The sequence below is a fragment of the Suillus paluster genome (genome assembly GCF_016628075.1).
Source record: "Suillus paluster strain FC165 chromosome Unknown EDB91scaffold_83, whole genome shotgun sequence".
Lineage (NCBI taxonomy): Eukaryota > Fungi > Basidiomycota > Agaricomycetes > Boletales > Suillaceae > Suillus > Suillus paluster.
The window spans coordinates 14,991-31,717 of NW_024537643.1; the positions used below are offsets into that span (position 1 = coordinate 14,991).

The window sequence follows — 16,727 nt, forward strand, 5'->3', positions numbered from 1 at the left end:
GATATCACGGCGACCTCACATTGTTGATATCCGGGATTTGATGTATCACTACAGGGATGCTACGTATTAACTGTGTTTGTACCAGAAAAGTTTGACAATTGAGTTTCATGTACATTGAATGACGTTTTTGGGGATCCATAATTCGATTCTCACACTCCATGGCTTGGGACTGCAGACCCCTACCTGGTTGTGTTAGTCACCCGTCCAGATAGGCGCTGATAGTATCAGTCACATCCAGACATATGAAGGCCATGCGGGTGTTCAATTCATCTTGCTAATGAATGAAATGCGTCTAGGGTTCTTCTGCCTCAGTAATCATGACTCAAACGCCTTTGTCATCCTGGATGCGGCGGTGAATGGATGTAGGATCCAGCCAGGCACCGCGATAGCGCCCATGCTAAGGGCAGTCATAACAAGAATCACAATGAGAATTAAAAATACCTTTCCTTAAAGTTACAAATCAGACAGGTCGAATCATTATTATTGACTTGAAACGCCCAGCGAAGATAATGCGAGCGGTAAGTTTTGTAGCGGATAACATTGAGGTAAGGGTCATAAGGTGAACCAATGGGTCTGGTAGACTAGTAGTGGTTTAATCAAGTGTGATTGCGCTGACCGGGGGCATTGGGATTCGCTGCCATTGAGCAAAGTCGGACGGCGATTAATGACTCTATATCGTGGATTGCCATGGAAGAGAATGAAAGGACAAACGTGGCTAACGCATTCGAAAGCTGACCCCTAGACTGTAGCAGATTAACGTCGATCGATTTGGCACGGGCGGTGATTAACATTGGGCCTTGGCGGAAAGCGAGGCACTTAATATTTCCTGCGTGCCGTGTCTACCGATACCCTCGTGTAGCATGAGCATTCCATTCAAGGTGAAAAAGCAAAAAAGTACTCAATGATTCGGACACTGTACTGCCAAGGTTACGTTGACCCGCCAGACCCGCCACGGGCCTCGAGCATGAATAAAAAGACATGAATCTCGCAGAGGTTAGCAAGTAATCTCTCACATTTATACGACTTCACCTGCCACCCAAAATTTGCCAGTCAGATTCACCGTTCGAAATAAGCATGTATAGGCAAGCTTACTTTATGCTTCGTAGGCTCGGGATGGAAAGATGAGCTTACCATGAATTTACCTAGAACGACGCCAACAAACTCCCCGTCGACTTCGTCTTCGCGGGATCAAGTTTCAATGAGAGCAGCCCTGCAGTCATGTCTTGAGTACCTCGACAGGATAGACTGCGCTCACAGGGAAATCCGCACCCGCTTCACGGAGCTTCTCGCCAACTGCCAGTCAGAAGTCACCATGGAGGATTCGGGCGCACGGGGTGGCGCCGCTGACATCCGGGCGGAGGTTTGGCCTTGGGCCATCACGCCAGGTGTGTTCGATGAGCCTAATACTATGCCATGGTTGTTGATTTCGCCCCACCTCTCTCTCTCTTACCAGAGCAATTGAAATTCTATCGCCACCGTTCGGACCTAGAGAGAGAGTACCGTCCTTTAAGATCTGTCAGGGTTGCTGGTACCCTGTCAGAGGGCGTAGATCCTCTCGTTGGTCAACTTCCCCAACGTAAGTTCGCTATATGCGCAACCGTTTTTCTTGAACGCTTACCATGTGCGACCAGCAGTCAGACGCGACCAACAACGGTCCGTTACGGAGCTCCTCGCGAGAGACCAGGAGGAGATCGCCATGGGCACACGGGACAGTCCCACTGACCTCCAGGCAATCGTCGATGATGGGCCTCAGACCATCACACCAGGTGTGCTCGATGAGCCTAATGCTATTCCACTATTGTCGACTCCGTCTAACCTCTCCCTTACCAGAGTCATTGGAATTCCGCGAATGGCTTTCGGTCCCAGAGTACGGTCCTTTAGGTTCTGTCGGGGCTACTAACGCCCTGCCAGATGGTGGTGATTCTCTCGTCGGTCAACTTCCTCAAGGTAAGCTCGCTGTATGCGCAGCCGTTTTTCTTGAACGATTACTATGTGCGACCAGATCCATTGCTCTGCGACACCTCTAGTTCTGTCCGATATCAGTCCGGTGCGCAACCCTCCCTGCCCCAGTATGGCGCGTACCCCGAGGCGCAGACCCTGCCTGATCCCCCGGTCAGACGCGACCAACAACCGCTTCCTCATATCGTGCAGGGAAGCCACAACAAAGTCAGGTGCACCCAGCTCAGGTGCACAAAAGTTGTCAGAAAGGATGGTCTCACTCGCCATATTAATGAGGTGCATCGGCGGAAGGTTAAGGCTGTTTGCGCCGGCTGTGGAAAGGCATTCACGCGCCCGTATATGAAGAAGGACCATATCTGTTGAGCTGAATATAGAGGTTCTTAGATTTTTCTTTTGTCAACTTACGCACCTGCAATTCCGCCGCTTCAATTTTGAAAATCCCTTCGAAGCTATTCCTACGTACACTGTAGGAGCACCGGTGTTCTGTTGCCACGAGGCCCGTTTGCCAGGCATGAGTGATCGAGTAGATGAACTTATGGAACCGAGCCGACTTCAGTAATGGTAGTCGCAAGTTCACCCTTGACTTCGTTCGCTACAGCCTACTTCGAGGAAGACTGGGTCATCTATTGAACAGGGAAAGTCCTAGAGACAGATATAGCGATCTCGAAAGGAACAGGAAAGGCGATGCGCACCAACGCGAATAAAGATTCAATATGATTGTTTCTCGTGCGGTCGCATCGACGCTGATGGGAGAGCATGCAGCTGAGTTGCTGGGCTTTGGCCTCCTAAACTGAATCCCTTACATACTGAACGTTCATGACTTCTGGCTGACACATACAAAGCTCCCTGTCTGTGGTCCACGAGTAGCCATGACAACATATATGACAACGCATACCTGTGCCCTGCTGCCGGCGGTACTGCATTCTCCCTTCTTAGACGTCGCTCAGTACTCACTCCCAAAGGTCCCCTGCGCAGCCACCTTCTGCGAAGACCATTTGCCAAGTAACATGTTTCGAGATACCGGTGTCTCGTTTACAATGTCGAGAAGGAGTCTTTCAAGGGAGAGCTATAATAGGAGATAAGCCACACTATTAGAAGGGAATGGAAAGGCGTACTCGGGTATACACTGCCATTCCATTGTTACTGGGGGGATGAATCGTGTAGCTAGTGAGGGTCCATTGCCAGCTGGATCGTACATTGCCTCTTATATTATCAGCGATGCAACCCAACCAAATGCAATACAGTCTACGTGTCCCCTGGGCGCGATCTTCACAATCTCGCTATTGAGTGGCCTCGTCAAACCGTGCATCACCCTGCTCATCTCGTTCAGCTATATGTTGAGGGAAATCGAGAGAACATACCACCATTGGTGACAGCATAGTGGCGATGGTTCACCACGCTGTACTTGCCCGCCGGGCTCTCAATAAGCATGATTGCAGCCTTGTCTTCCATGCCGTCGGTTGCTGTACGCAAACGACGCAGGAACTCATGGCAGATTTGAGGTGAGGTTCTCGTTGATGGTCTTGTGCTTGATGGTCATGTTCACGGTTGGGACGTCCTCGGGCGCCAAATTCCGTAGTTGACCACGACTACTGCCTCGGGGCCGAACGGGGTGCCCGAGGGCGCTTCGAACGTGCGCGTTACCATCGGTTCGGCGGAGAGGCCTGCTTGCCCGCATTAGAGTGGAAGATGGCTTGCGCCTGAGATGTGGGTGAGGAAACCATGAGCGAGTTGACCAGGAAGTGACATAGGTACGATTTCAACCCAGATCCATTAATATTGTCCGATTCTGACTCGCTGGCTTCGGGGATTTAAACCACGATCAGGCCATATGCATAATCATGAATATTAATATCAGCTGAGTTTCGCAAGCGAGCATGAGCCGGTAACCACAAATAGACAGTTCCTCCCTGTGATAATGGCAACGATGGGCTGCGGTATCACTGCCCTTGTCTGTTTTTCGAGTAACACTATCCTCCTATGCCTGTTCGATACGCCGGGGCCTACGAGTGTCGTCTTCATCTCGGCTCTGATCGGTTCCAGTGAATCCACGTGACAAGTTAAATACTACTAATAGCACATGAGACACAGATGATAGTTAATTAATAACATACCACTCATGCGTTGTGTGCACAGTCATCGATAGGCCAAGTGGGAGAAGTTCGGCCTGGTAGTATGGACAAGAGTCCATTCAAGCTGGGAGAAATCCCCCATTGACAATAACCAGTGCATCTGATCATCGGTCCTGTTCATTTTGTCTGACGAGTCCGACAACCTCCCAGCCAAGATGAGCGCTCCGAAGAGTCTGTCGGAGAATGGGTACAGTAACTGGGCGGGTCGCAATTCTGAGCAACGAGTTCTGATCATCATCGAATTGAGGACATTACTCTACCTGCCGGTGGACTTGTACTATAAACATGCTCACGGCCAGGATAAAGATACTTACATTGGAGTGAGTGGTCCAACGAAGAACAGCAAGAGTCTATCAGTGGGACTGGTCGACTGTGACCGTTGCGTAATCTGGGATATATGAGCTGTCGAGTCACCAGTGGATAGGGTTGAGGGCTCGCAGTCTAGAGATGCAGTGAACTAGGCAAATGCTGATGCAGCTAAGTATGTCGGCACCGCCCCAACGCCCTTCATCGATGCGTCGATGATCCGGAAGAAAATTATACGTGCTCGACTTGATAAATTTCAAGGCACGCATATTTTCTTCCGTCTCTCGTGCAACGAGGCAACCTTGTGGGTTGAAAGAGTTACGAGGAGAGGATCCAAAATAATGGAGCGTCCGCATACGTTGATCAAAGAGTGTAGTTTTAGCAGGCATGTCTAAGAAAAGTAGCCAGTTAGTACGGCTTCCGCGATCAAAGGAGATAACTAACATCTATAGACAACGCCAAATTCTTTGGAGTTTGGGCTCCACGAGACGGCATGGATGGGTCTCTCCTTGTCCAGGGTGACGCGGAAGTCGAAATTACCTGCTGCATTGAGGAGGTACATACCAGTCTCGCCGTAGTAGCTCTTGTTCGAGTTGTCGGCCTCCCTTTGTGTAAGGACGAGTACCTGTGTTTCAAGATCATTCCACTTGATCTGGGCGCGATCAGAGAGGAAATGATAATAACTTCTTCTCAGCAACAAACACTGCGATAGACAAGTTCAGTCCAAGGAGACCATCGATGCGCCTTCAACGCGCAGCTGATCCACGATTCCCTTCCTCCATTCAGCAGGGCGATAGACCTGGATCTCCTGAGCAACAAGACGAATGGCATGCGACTCGAATATGGTGTACTGAAGGTCCCAGTTCTCCTGCGACTTTTGTGCGAAGGAGATGAGCTCCTCACCAGTGGAGGCGGAGAAGACGCGGAGATTCTTGTGCTGGGCGCCATCTTCCAGCTTGACTGCGGGGAACCATGTGAAGTGAGATTTTGCCGATGCTTCGATGGTATACACGAGGCGTATCTGGCCGTTCCCATGTTGAGAGGTATGTTCCGCGCGGAGAGAACTTGAGTTCTACAATATTTGGAGCACTCAGTTCTTGGAGTAGCTGTGCGCCTTCGGCTATTAGAAAGATCTGCACGCCAAGATCCAATTAAGTCTGTCAGGTGGATCGCGCGAGCATGAGGCAACGAGCTGGGACATCGGGGACAGCGAAACCCTCTATTGGCGTGTATGTGGGCATGCCGCCGATGAGACCCATGCTCTTCTGTGCGCGGACTGCAAGATTCCAATTATGTTAGATCAAAAGCACCTCTAGACTGAATTTTTACGAACAAGTCGGATATTGCTGAGAGAGCTGGAAGGCCATGTTTGTGCTAAGAAGACCGAGGGAACGAGAACGAAGCAAGTGCATGTTTCCCGGATGAGACTAACGGTGGATAAGGCATAAATGCACAGCTGCATTCAAAATCCGCTTTAGGGCAAGCAGTAAATTGCTCTTGGTTGCTCACAAGATGGCCTCGAGGCTGGCCGCTGATGGGCCACTTCTTCTTGTGAACCATTTCACGCATAAGAATCGGACAGGGCTGATAAAAGCGCTGGTTTCTGAAGACTAGCGTGGCTCGTGGTGCTGCTGTCCCTCGATGTCCAACTATTGACAGAAAGATGACCACCCAGATACCTTTTATCCAGCGATCTTCGAGAGAGATGAGGATTGAATGTTTCTATCCAACATTTCTCTGGAGGAAGAAAGAGACCAAACAACAACCAGCTGCTAGCTTTCATTCATTCAAGCAGGCTCAAGCTCGGCGGCATCTTTGGTGATATATACTAAGATGTTTTGAAAGTGTGCTATAGAGCTTCAAGAAGCAATCATATTGCGTAGCTTACCCGGAATCTTCAGCGGTGCGTTAACGTTTGTGCTAGCCGGATATCACTGACGCATTCACAACCCATGGTAGTTTTACCACTGTTACTGACATCAGTTATCAACAGGTTAATAACACGGCAGGTGCGATCCGAACCCGTCGCTTCATCCCCGATTACAGTACTATTGGAGACCCGAAAATTTACTAGATAACCTTTAGAAGCTTTTAGACGGAAATCCCCTTCTTCCTATAAGATGGGTAATGTATCGGCCACATACATCTTGCGCAACTCACGAGTCTATTAGGACCCAATCTTGGCACGGATCTCATTTCTACTGGCGCGTCTCATTCGTCCACTATCTGGCATCTCCGAAGCGCCCCTCACCTCCGAGAGCAATCCTATGGGCTATGTAATGTTCCGTGACGTCAGCTCGCCGAACCACTTGGGCGCTTCGTCTGCATAGCCTGCACAAGCGGACACGGAGAAAACATGCACCCTACACATGTTGATATAAGGCGGTCTTCCGGTTCACCGCTGAGTTTGGGAGTTTTGAAATTGAGATCTAGATCGGTGACATGGTTCTACTCACGACGTTACATCACTCGCCATTTTGTTCGCCTGTGCCACTGTGTAATAGACCACAGCCGGCAACACATATGTACAAACAATGTACCAACAACTCTTCTCCTTGTTCGTATCACCTTCAACCAATACAACATCTACTACCGTGTGACTCACTAGCCTATCAGTTTAGTTGGTTCCACTCTCATTCTGCATCCTTTCCTCAGCCATACCCTTTGAAGCTGAGCGCCGAGTATTAGCCAAAGTCGAAGCTTGTTGTCCCTTCAGCGCTGATGTGATTGCATGAGAACAACCCCATTGAATTCCATCATCGGATCGGTGCGCATCTCCCTTTCGAGATTTCCATATTTATCTTGACCAATCCTCCCTCGAAGTGAACTTGCGATCACCATTACTGAACTCAGTACGGTTTGGCTGACTCGTACCTCGCATATGAGCTTCGTGGCAGGGTACCGAGATTGTCAATGCGTTTAGGTGGGCTTGTAGCAAGAGAATATTGGCACTCCTAGAGAGATCTTATTTTCCCTACTGAGTGGCTACGAAAATATTTAAAAATTTGAAGCGGTGGAAGGTAAATATGTTGAAAAAAAAACTCCCGACAGATATGGTCCTTCTTCATATACGGACGCGCGAATCCCTTTCCGCAGCCGGCGCAGACAGCCTTAACTTTCCGCCGATGCATCTCATTCACATGGCGAGTGCGGTTCTCCTTCTTGACAAATCTTGAGCATCCGGGCCAGGTGCACTTTACTTTGTCTTGGCTCCCCTGCGCATTGGGGAGAAGTGGTTCTGAAGAGTCGAATAGGGTCTGCCCCTCAGAGTACGTGTCATGCTGAGGCAGGAAGGGTTGTTCACCGCCGACGGAACTGGAAATGCCATGGAGCACCATGTCTGTATGCACACGGTGAGCGTTTAAAGGAAAAGCTGCCAATGTCCAACTGACCTTGGGGAAGTTGACCGACAGGAGGATTTGCATGCTCTGATAGCGATCCCGTAACTCCGACAGATCCTAAAGGACCGTACTCTTGTTCCATAAACTGGCCATGGAGTGCTGGTTGTGACAAGAGGAAGAGGTCAAGCAGAGTTGACAACGGTGACACAGCATTGAGCTGGTCGAGCGCGATGGTCTGAGGCTCATCATCGAAGATTATTTGCATGTTAGCACTGTCATTACATACGCCCGAATCCCCCACGGCAACTCCTGATTGGCAGCTGGTAAGCTCTGCAATGCGGGCCTGGAGCTCCAGCATTTCATTGCGAACACAGTCTATCCTGTCATGGAGTCTGACAAGGGACTCAAGACATGAATGTAGGGTCGATGTCGTTGAATCTTGACCAGGGGCCTGCCGCAACCGCAAAGATGACATCGACGCGGGATTTGTTAGCGTCGACCTGGGTAAATTCATGGTAAGTTTGCATCCCGAGTCCATGAAGCGTAAAGGAAGCTGACTCCAAATAGGTGCTCATCCTGAAAGCTGAATCTGACTTCTTGCAGATTCTAGGTAGCAGGGCAAGTGGTGCGAGAGAATGCTTCATAGCTTCTGAGATTTCTGCCTTTATACTCACGTTCGAGGTCTGTGGCTGTCGCCTGCAGACTGAATCCCAAATCAGTTTATGCCCGTGGCAGGTCTGGCAGGTCAGTTTAACTTTGGCAGTACAATCTCCGAGTCATCTGCGCTGCTCGTCCATGGGAGGGATAACATTTCGACATGTGGCTACTTACCTCTGCATAATGTGCTCTGGTCTACATGGACGCGTCACGAATCTCGAGATCATCCATCCGAATGAATCTTAGCCACGAGGCAAGAGCCCCCGCGTTGCTTGGCTATATTCGCAGAATCGACACTCTCAGCATCTCGAGATCATCCGCCCGAATGAAATTAATCACAACTGTTCCTTAGGCTGTCGGCTAATTAACGTGTCTGCAGGCTCCCTTCACCGTAAAGTGGGACAGGCTTCTTCGCGGAAGCGAAAATTTCACATCATTGCTATAAAATGAGGGTAAATCGGGATTTGCGGGGATTGCCTTTGAGAAGGGAAGTCTTGTGGAAAGATAAGTATCAGGTATCGATTATTTGATTCCCTGGGCAAGTGACCTCCTATTCTTAGCCAGAACACCTGATCTTGATTATCTATATTAAATGATCCATACTAAGGCTCTGACTACGGGAGACTAACTATTTCCTCATCGAAAAAAATCGTGCCAGTACTTACGAGGCGAGGGACTTAGAACTTTTCCGACGAGAAAATAGGTCAACGATAACACAGCTACCTTGCCACATGGCATCCACTTTCACCTGGAACGCAGTGAGTGTGCCACTGCCACGAGTTCCATGGCAACCTATCTGATTTTAAGTTCAGGGTTATCGGCATTCTCGAACGGCAAGATATGGTAGGTACTAGGACATCATGCGTCATGGTTTCATAATAAGTTGGCAGGTTCCCTTCACCGTAAGCGACCTCGTGCGTTTCCACGTGCACACATTCAACAATCCGACTGATCGTACTTCATCAGTATTTGGAGCCGTCGAAAGACTATCGTTGAATGATCCCTGTTTGATATAGTCTCGGACTTCTGGTCCTCTCCACCAATGAGAGCGCTTGCTTAAGCTAGGGAAAGCTTCAAATTGTCAACGTAAAGAGAGGCCTCTCACGGATGTTCCGTGGCAAGGAACAAATTAAACACGGCCTCATCAAGTTCTCAGAAAGAAGTAGTTCCCTATCACCGACTGAAGGCGTTAAAGGGACAAGACCATGGCCGGCGCCATGTCCCTCCAAGCCCACGATTTCTCCAAACTCAGTGTACCTTTTGGCAATGAACACCTCCAGTAAGCCGCTTCCTACCTGAATTGATCTTTGATCATTGTCAGTATTATATAGTAAGGAGACATGCTATACGAGTAGACATGAGCCCATTTTCGACTTTACTTTACGATGCTTCTTCACTCGTTCCCATTTACTTACCTTCGAGAGTTGAGAATTCAAATTCCCCACGCGTAATAGGAACAGTTCAAAGCCATGTCTAATTTGTTCCATTCAACAGTGAACGTTGGACCTGCCAGCCTTGCATTCATAAGAAAGAGACACATCATCCCGGCGCGTTAATCCTCAGAGATCCGGTAAAAGCAGCTCTTCGTGAATGATAACTGTTCTTAGTTGCATGCCTCGATTAACGATTACGTCTTTGCCTGAGTACGGATGAGATAAGTATCAGCAATGGAGCGATGACGTTTTGTCAGAAATCGGAAGGACTCTGATTTTGTCTGGAACCTTGTACATCTGTCGGGCGCACTGCGGCACAGCAGGTCGTCACTTGTTCAAGCGATGCCTTGCTATGAGTATGAAAGCTGGAAAGTGGGGATCGAATAGGGGAGGCCATCCTCGTACCTTTCGAGACAGGACACACACCCACATATCTACTCACCAAACACAGATGCTGGTAGGTGGATTTCATTGAATCTTGATCAGGGGCCTGCCCTACCCCCGAAGACGACGTCGACGGGGGGTTTGTCAGCGTCGATCTGAAGTTCAGATGTAAATTCATGGTAAGCTCACGTGTTCATCTATCCAGACACGTAAAGTCACCGCATTGTTGCGAATTCTTATTCATTCTGAACGCGGAATTTGACTTCTCACGGACCGTGGATAGCAGGGGAGGAAGTCGTGAGGACACCCGCCAGCCTCTGCCAGGATTCCCGCCCTCAACTCATATTCATTCTCAGGTCCCTGAACCACTGTTTAACGTTACAGCTGATTGCAAAATTATGCGGAAACGCAAAAGTTGGATTTGGATCTCGGAAACACCCGAGCGAGGACCCCATAAGCATATCACACTGAGCGAACGGCAGCAGCGAAGGGCACAGCACTTGCATGCGCAGGAAGTGAGGCTCAGCGCTCAGTGCCAGCAGTGAACGGCACATACGACGTTCTCAGCGAAAACTCTGCCAGAAATATTCTGGCCAGCGCCTTCACTGCGCACGGATAGGTGAGTGATGTTCTGATGTGTCGCGATTCACTGATCCTCACCTTGCATACTGACTAGCAGGCGGGAGATCATCGACGCGTCTGACGCGTTATTTTTGTGCGGGAACCTACTAGACCGGATGTCAGGTGCCATGATCCATCTCCGTTCATGCTGAGGACATGGATGGCGCAATTCTGCTGATGAGTTCCTTCCATTGTTTTATCTCGTGTTTCTACCATTACTTATTAATGCATTCTGTACAGTTATCATTACATCTATACTGGCCTTGTTGTATTCTCTGTCGTACTCACTCCCCTCGCTCACTCGCTACTACCTTGTGCATGTAATTTTTTCTGCTTCCCTCTGTTTCTTCTTATTTTACTAATCTAAAGACACTCATTCTCCGTAGCCTTTCACACGGTGCACCCTCCCACATCATCTTGTACCTGCCTCTGGCAGCTTCTTCACATTCTCGCACCCTCTCGTGATATCCGACACCCTCAGGACACCTTTCGCATCGTCTCGCGGCACCCAAAACCCTTGCGACACCTTCTTGCACCTCTCGTGGAACCCGAAACACCTATCTCCTTTACCTTTTGTTTAGTTTAGTTTAGAATGGTTGAAATACACTTCATTGATATGGATTTATTCTAAATGTTCGAAACTTGACTTCTATTAGGCTGATAAAATTCGACAAAATCTACCAGCTATCAAGTACCGTTGTGTTCTAGAAGGTCTGTGTATCGAAGGTGCTACTGCGAGCTCTGGGTGTTTTTGTGCATTTCAAGTAAGTGTCACGGAGCCCTAGTACTCACTGCTCAGACTTGTTGGGACTCTACAGCTGCAGTGCGACCATGCGTACGGGGTCCTCGTCCGGGTGTTTCCGAGACTCAAATCCAACTTTTGCGTTTCCGCATAATTTTGCAATCAGCTGTAACAGGGCTGCTCAATTCTAAAAGTTCGAGTTCACTTGGATTCAAGCACCGCTAAGCGTCACCAAACCTTGTCCTAAACGGGACTTGTACCTAAACCTTACGGCGCACATTGCCAACACTTGGTGTATACAAGCAGTCTTAAAGCACATCCCAAACCTCACTAAACCTTGTCATTTACATTTCTAACCCTCGTCAGGCCTAACCCTAACATTCCTGAACCTTTTCCTAACCCTTTTCATAGAGTACATCATATGTAGTATGTTCGTGAATATAATATAATCATTTTTCACTCAAAAATGGGCACTTGATTGTACATTGCTACTTAACACGGCTGAGATAAGGGTCAGCTCTGCTGAGGTTAGGAATGACGAGGTTTAGGAGTCTTGCTGAGGTTAAGGATGTATTTTCAGATAATTTACTACTACAGCAAGTGTTGGCGCTACGCGCCGTAAGGTTTAGGTACAAGTCCTGTTTAGGACAAGGTTTGGCGACGCTTAGCGGTGCTCGGATCCCAAGTGAACGCGAACCTTTTAGAATTGAGCCTTGAGCAGCCCTTATGAAAGACAAAGTTCAAGTTTTCACACATCATTCATAAGTAACATCAACATCAAAATGAAATGGCCTTATCACCTCATCACGGCAAGCAAGCTGTGGGCGCCACTCCTTGCGTCATCATTTGGATAAAGTAGATGTAGTAGACTCTTCAGATAATAGTCCGCGGACTACATTACTAGGTTCCACCGTGGCGCTTCCCAGAACCTGATCTTATGCCAGTTGTAAGATCCCGGGCTGGGTGACAAGTAGACATCTTGAAGCAATCTTGAAGCTGGTTGAACCAGGAAGTTCCGGCAAATGGTGAGTGTGACAGACTGTGTCACACCGGTGACGAACGTTCGACCCAGTGTCGATTGTTGTCTTCTGGTTGAGAGCCACTGAGACCTCATTCATCCAAACCCTTTAGCGCTTAGCTTTTAACAGGGAAGCATCGCATTCTTGAACGGCAAGATATGAACCGATCACAGAATCTCGAGGGTGCATCTGAAATTGTCGCTCTGGGTGCAAGTAAGATCATCCATCTGAATGAAATTAGTACAGCCCTCGGCAATTTTTCCTCAGCTTGCCAACTAATCAGTGTCTGCAGGGTCCCTTCATCGTATGAAGCGCCGAATTTGCTCCCTGTCACCGAATGAAAGTGTTGAAGTGATCTAAACACTCGTATTTGATAACACAGGAGAGGACAGGACCACATGGTGTCTCATTCGGCCCGCGACTCATCCAAACTCGATGTTTGTATGTGGTATCTGTGAATATATCGTTTTCCCAGTAAGCCGCTTCCTGCCTGATTTGACACCCATCATTGTAATCGTATCGTACTAAGAGACATGCTATGCGAGCAAACACAAACCTATTTTATTCGCTCGCTCCTGTTTAATTTCCAATGCCATTACACTCTAGAGTGGATAACAAATTCTCCAAACTCAAGGAAAGGTTCGAGTTCTCACAGACAGTGGCAGCTGATTCTGACTTGATGATATACAGGTTCGTCGTGAACTGATAGACCTGCACAGCGCACTGGGAATCTGAACAAATCCGTTCCTGTGAGGTTATGAAGAAAGTGAGGTTCATGATCCTACAAACCAGACCCTGAGCTAAATTCAGTTCCACGTGGCTTGCGGAGACATCCTGATTGCCATTCTGAACCCTCAAGGCCTCAAGGTCCGGAGAGTACTCTAACGTCATTTTACCCGCACGGCCATAAGAATTCAAATTCAGTTTGCAGGCGACAGCGCTCAAGGGGTTTAAAGGTGAATATAAAGGCAAGAATCTCGCAACAACGACTAACACATTCTCTTACATTCGCACGACTTCCCGTACCATACAGAATCTCCAATTCAGCGTCAGAATGAGCATGTATTTTCAAAAGTAAGGTTTATTTACCTTTACATGGCGTAGACTCGAAATTCACACATGAGCTTACATGTAAGGTCTAGACCGACGCTAACAACCTTCCCGTCGACGTCGTCTTCTTCACAGTTAGGGCAGACCCCCAATCAAGATTCAATGAGATCAACCCTGCAATTGTGTCTCGAATGCCTTGACAGACACAATGACAGGATGATCGGCATCTACAGGGAAATCCTGGAGATCCGCACCTGCATTACAGAGCTTCTTGCCAGATGCCCGTCAGAAGTCACCATCAGGGATCCGGGCGCAGGGAATAGCACTGTTGACCTCCAAGCAATCTTAGATGATGGGCCTCAGACCGTCGTGCCAGACGTGCTCGATGAGCCTAATGCTATTATGCTGTTGCCGACTCCGCCTGACTTCTCCATGCTACAGCCACTGGCACTCCAAAGCCAGTTTCCGGGCCAAGAGTACGGTCCTTTAGGATCTGTCGGGAATACGGGATTGATAACAGAGGGGGCAGATCCTCCCGTCGGTCAAATTCCCCAAGGTGAGTTCGCTAGGATTCGCAGCATTTTATTTAAACGCTTACCGTGTGCGATGAGACTTATTGCCTGGCATGTACTCTGAGGGGCAGACCTCGTCTGACTCTTCAGACAGTGTGCACACCAGCCAAGGCAAAGTGAAGTGCACCTGGCCCGGATGCTCGAGATTTCTCAAGAAGGATAACCACACTCGCCACATGAACGAGACGCATCTGCGGAAGGTCAAGGCTGTTTGCGCCAGCTGTGGAAAGGGCTTTCCGCGCTCGTACATGAAGAAGGAGCACATCTGTAAGGCTGAACGTAGACGTGCCTAGATTATTTTTTTGACCTATGCGGCCTAATTCCACTGTGTCATTGAAAATATATTCGAAGCCATTCATTAGATGGAAAAGTACCCTCTGGGAATGCCAAAGTTCTCCTGCTACGAGTCCACCTGAACGCACCTTCTCGAACCTACTATCTCGACACCTTGCTACGAGGCTCACATGCCAGGCACGAGTCGCTAATGTATGCCGGACTGGAGCGCAGTAATTGTGGTTGCAAGTTCACTTATATTCGCTACCTCGAGAGAGGCTGAGTCACCCATTAAGCAGGGAAAGCTCTGAAGATAGATATGGACTCTGGAGTTCTCGAAAGGAACAAGAAAGGCGATGCGTACTGAGTAATGCGAGGAAAGGACTGAAAAGGAATTCGCAAGCTCACAGCCGCAGATGGACATGTCGGCGGTATATTAGTAGTCTATATTTGTGCTCGCCGGTGTAGTCTATCTGGCTTGCAATATGTGTTGGAATTAGCAAGTCGTCCGCATCGTTCGGACTGAAAATGTTGCCCTTACTACGTATATTTCACTCTTATATGTTGGTTCGTATATCTTCAATTTGGTGTTCGCTGTCAATGTCAGCCGTCACATATACCTAGCACGTAGCATATATTTTATTCATCACTAAGTTACGCCTTTTTGTATTTAGTCTGCTACGATACGCGTTTCGTACCTCAGGCGTTGTCTCTCTCTCGAGTGCGCGACTGAGGTTAGTACTCTTCTTATCGCTTATGATCTTAGCGTTTCTTACTTATGCCAATTACCTACAGTATACTATCTTCGTATAGGTAATGTCATCCAGGCGTTGTCTCTCTCTCGAGTGCGCGACTGAGTATACTATCTTCGTATAGTCACGCACGGCCGAAGTTCTACTTCTATCAATATGATCGAGAGGCGTCGCAAGTTTTTTCAAGGGAGTGCTACAAATGAGATACGAGGTGAAGGGGATGAAAAGGCGCCTTCGGAGATTCACAGCCTTTCAATTCTTACTGAGGGACAAATGGTGCAACTTGTGCAGGCCGTTCAGTCCTCGGAGTTGCGACAACCAATCCAGGTGCAGTACAGCTTACGCATTCCCCTAGTCATCATATTATGATCTCCACAATCCCGCTCTTGAGTCTCATTGTCAAGACATACATCATCACTACCCATCTCGTTTACCCATATGGTGATTAGAGGAAAATTCAACAAACCCACAGCTCTTGTTGACAGCGTAATTGCCATCGTTCGCCTCGCCGTACTTGCCCATTCAATTTGCTCCCGATTAGGATAATCGCAGCCTTGTCTTCCGTACTATTTGCTAGTGTGCGCAAGTGGTGCAGGTATTCACGACAGACCGAACAGGAGGCTTGAGGTGAGGTTTGCGCTGATGGTCTTGTGCTCGATGTGTTGCGCTGGGGAAGCAATGATAGCCACAAATGAGTCGACTGGATATTCAGTGACTAGACGTAGCCACGACGATATGGACAAACAGCGTCTTCTCAGCTAGCAACGGTTCAATCATCCAATCGTGGTAGTTCGCTTTCCCAGTAGGTCACTGAACACAATATAATACAAGTGCCTATGAATGCAAGTACTGCTCGTGTCAGAGATATCCGTTCTTCAGAATGCATAGCTACAATATCTCTAGCGTCCTGACGTCCATCATGTCATCAACAGCAGTCATGTCCTTGACTTGCGCGATAATATTATGATCCGAAGCGATCCTCTTGTACTCCCCACCATGCTGCTGCGCTAGCAAAAGTGCACCAAAAGGCTGTCCAAGGCGAACGATCAGCCTTAACTCTCGCAACTGAGAGTCCAAATCAACAGGCTCATTTTCTCCAAGAGTTTCGCCGAACGAATCGTCCAACGGAGACTCGAGCACAAACCCGTCCAGGCTCTGCTCGTCGTCTGCAAAGTCAGGGAGCCCGAGGTCATGACGGTTCCATGGACGAATGAGCAGGAATGTTTGCCGAGTGGGCTTTGCCCGCGAGAATTGAACCAGTTTGTCTTCGGTGGTGATTAGCAGGTCTTGAAGACCGTCTGCCTTGACATCATAAGTGAAATATGACTCCCGGTCTTGACTGCGTCTCCGTCTGACTTCCGTGACAAGAAATGCCATGCATGGTAATTGCAGTCTGGAGTTTGCGAAACGCGGAGCACTGAGGTTATCGAGGAGGGTATAGAGTTTCGAAGCCAATTCTACAGCCACGGCATCTTGCAGCGCGGAG

General features: G+C 48.6%; 7 protein-coding genes across 7 annotated transcripts; 3 read left to right on the plus strand and 4 right to left on the minus strand.

The window, feature by feature from the left end:
• Positions 1–1,132: 1,132 nt before the first annotated feature.
• On the plus strand, positions 1,133–2,322 carry EDB91DRAFT_1349992 (uncharacterized protein; the record flags this gene model as incomplete). Its single annotated transcript, XM_041326044.1, has 5 exons — positions 1,133–1,385; positions 1,454–1,576; positions 1,632–1,766; positions 1,831–1,947; positions 2,003–2,322. The coding sequence occupies 5 exons, from the start codon at positions 1,133–1,135 to the stop codon at positions 2,320–2,322; spliced, it is 948 nt and encodes a 315-aa protein (XP_041172323.1).
• Positions 2,323–3,163: 841 nt separating this feature from the next.
• EDB91DRAFT_1060400 (uncharacterized protein) lies at positions 3,164–3,456 on the minus strand (the record flags this gene model as incomplete). Its single annotated transcript, XM_041314339.1, has 2 exons — positions 3,164–3,272; positions 3,317–3,456. Coding segments are annotated over 2 exons (249 nt in total), but the record flags the coding sequence as incomplete, so codon positions are not given.
• A 639-nt stretch (positions 3,457–4,095) lies between these two features.
• Positions 4,096–5,966, minus strand: EDB91DRAFT_1339158 (eukaryotic translation initiation factor eIF2A-domain-containing protein; the record flags this gene model as incomplete). The annotated part of the gene is made up of 8 exons (XM_041325656.1): positions 4,096–4,264; positions 4,406–4,788; positions 4,842–4,937; positions 4,962–5,022; positions 5,131–5,469; positions 5,597–5,673; positions 5,731–5,824; positions 5,907–5,966. The coding sequence occupies 7 exons, from the start codon at positions 5,964–5,966 to the stop codon at positions 4,502–4,504; spliced, it is 1,014 nt and encodes a 337-aa protein (XP_041172325.1). The 3' UTR covers positions 4,096–4,264; positions 4,406–4,501.
• Positions 5,967–7,371: 1,405 nt separating this feature from the next.
• Positions 7,372–8,719, minus strand: EDB91DRAFT_1313361 (uncharacterized protein; the record flags this gene model as incomplete). The annotated part of the gene is made up of 4 exons (XM_041325134.1): positions 8,297–8,719; positions 7,790–8,238; positions 7,474–7,737; positions 7,372–7,382 (listed from the first exon to the last, which is right to left on the minus strand). Exons 1-4 carry the CDS (start codon positions 8,380–8,382, stop codon positions 7,372–7,374), a joined length of 810 nt encoding a protein of 269 aa, XP_041172326.1. The 5' UTR covers positions 8,383–8,719.
• A 1,768-nt stretch (positions 8,720–10,487) lies between these two features.
• EDB91DRAFT_846744 (uncharacterized protein) lies at positions 10,488–10,897 on the minus strand. The gene is made up of 2 exons (XM_041328593.1): positions 10,880–10,897; positions 10,488–10,831 (listed from the first exon to the last, which is right to left on the minus strand). The coding sequence occupies exon 2, from the start codon at positions 10,764–10,766 to the stop codon at positions 10,548–10,550; it is 219 nt and encodes a 72-aa protein (XP_041172327.1). The 5' UTR covers positions 10,767–10,831; positions 10,880–10,897; the 3' UTR covers positions 10,488–10,547.
• Positions 10,594–11,588, plus strand: EDB91DRAFT_1160811 (uncharacterized protein). The gene is made up of 5 exons (XM_041319811.1): positions 10,594–10,753; positions 10,892–10,974; positions 11,074–11,153; positions 11,220–11,294; positions 11,420–11,588. Exons 2-5 carry the CDS (start codon positions 10,962–10,964, stop codon positions 11,462–11,464), a joined length of 213 nt encoding a protein of 70 aa, XP_041172328.1. The 5' UTR covers positions 10,594–10,753; positions 10,892–10,961; the 3' UTR covers positions 11,465–11,588.
• A 2,272-nt stretch (positions 11,589–13,860) lies between these two features.
• Positions 13,861–14,509, plus strand: EDB91DRAFT_1253317 (uncharacterized protein; the record flags this gene model as incomplete). Its single annotated transcript, XM_041323626.1, has 2 exons — positions 13,861–14,200; positions 14,256–14,509. The coding sequence occupies 2 exons, from the start codon at positions 13,861–13,863 to the stop codon at positions 14,507–14,509; spliced, it is 594 nt and encodes a 197-aa protein (XP_041172329.1).
• Positions 14,510–16,727: the final 2,218 nt, after the last annotated feature.

What these genes read in the sequence shown, in the direction of transcription:
- EDB91DRAFT_846744 (XM_041328593.1), bottom strand. Translation starts at nt 10,766, where the DNA reads ATGTGCCGTTCACTGCTGGCACTGAGCGCTGAGCCTCACTTCCTGCGC.
- EDB91DRAFT_1160811 (XM_041319811.1), top strand. An exon ending in CTCGCTACTACCTTGTGCAT is followed by an intron (nt 11,154 to 11,219) that starts GTAATTTTTTCT and finishes CATTCTCCGTAG; the next exon opens with CCTTTCACACGGTGCACCCT. An exon ending in TCACATTCTCGCACCCTCTC is followed by an intron (nt 11,295 to 11,419) that starts GTGATATCCGAC and finishes TGTTTAGTTTAG; the next exon opens with TTTAGAATGGTTGAAATACA.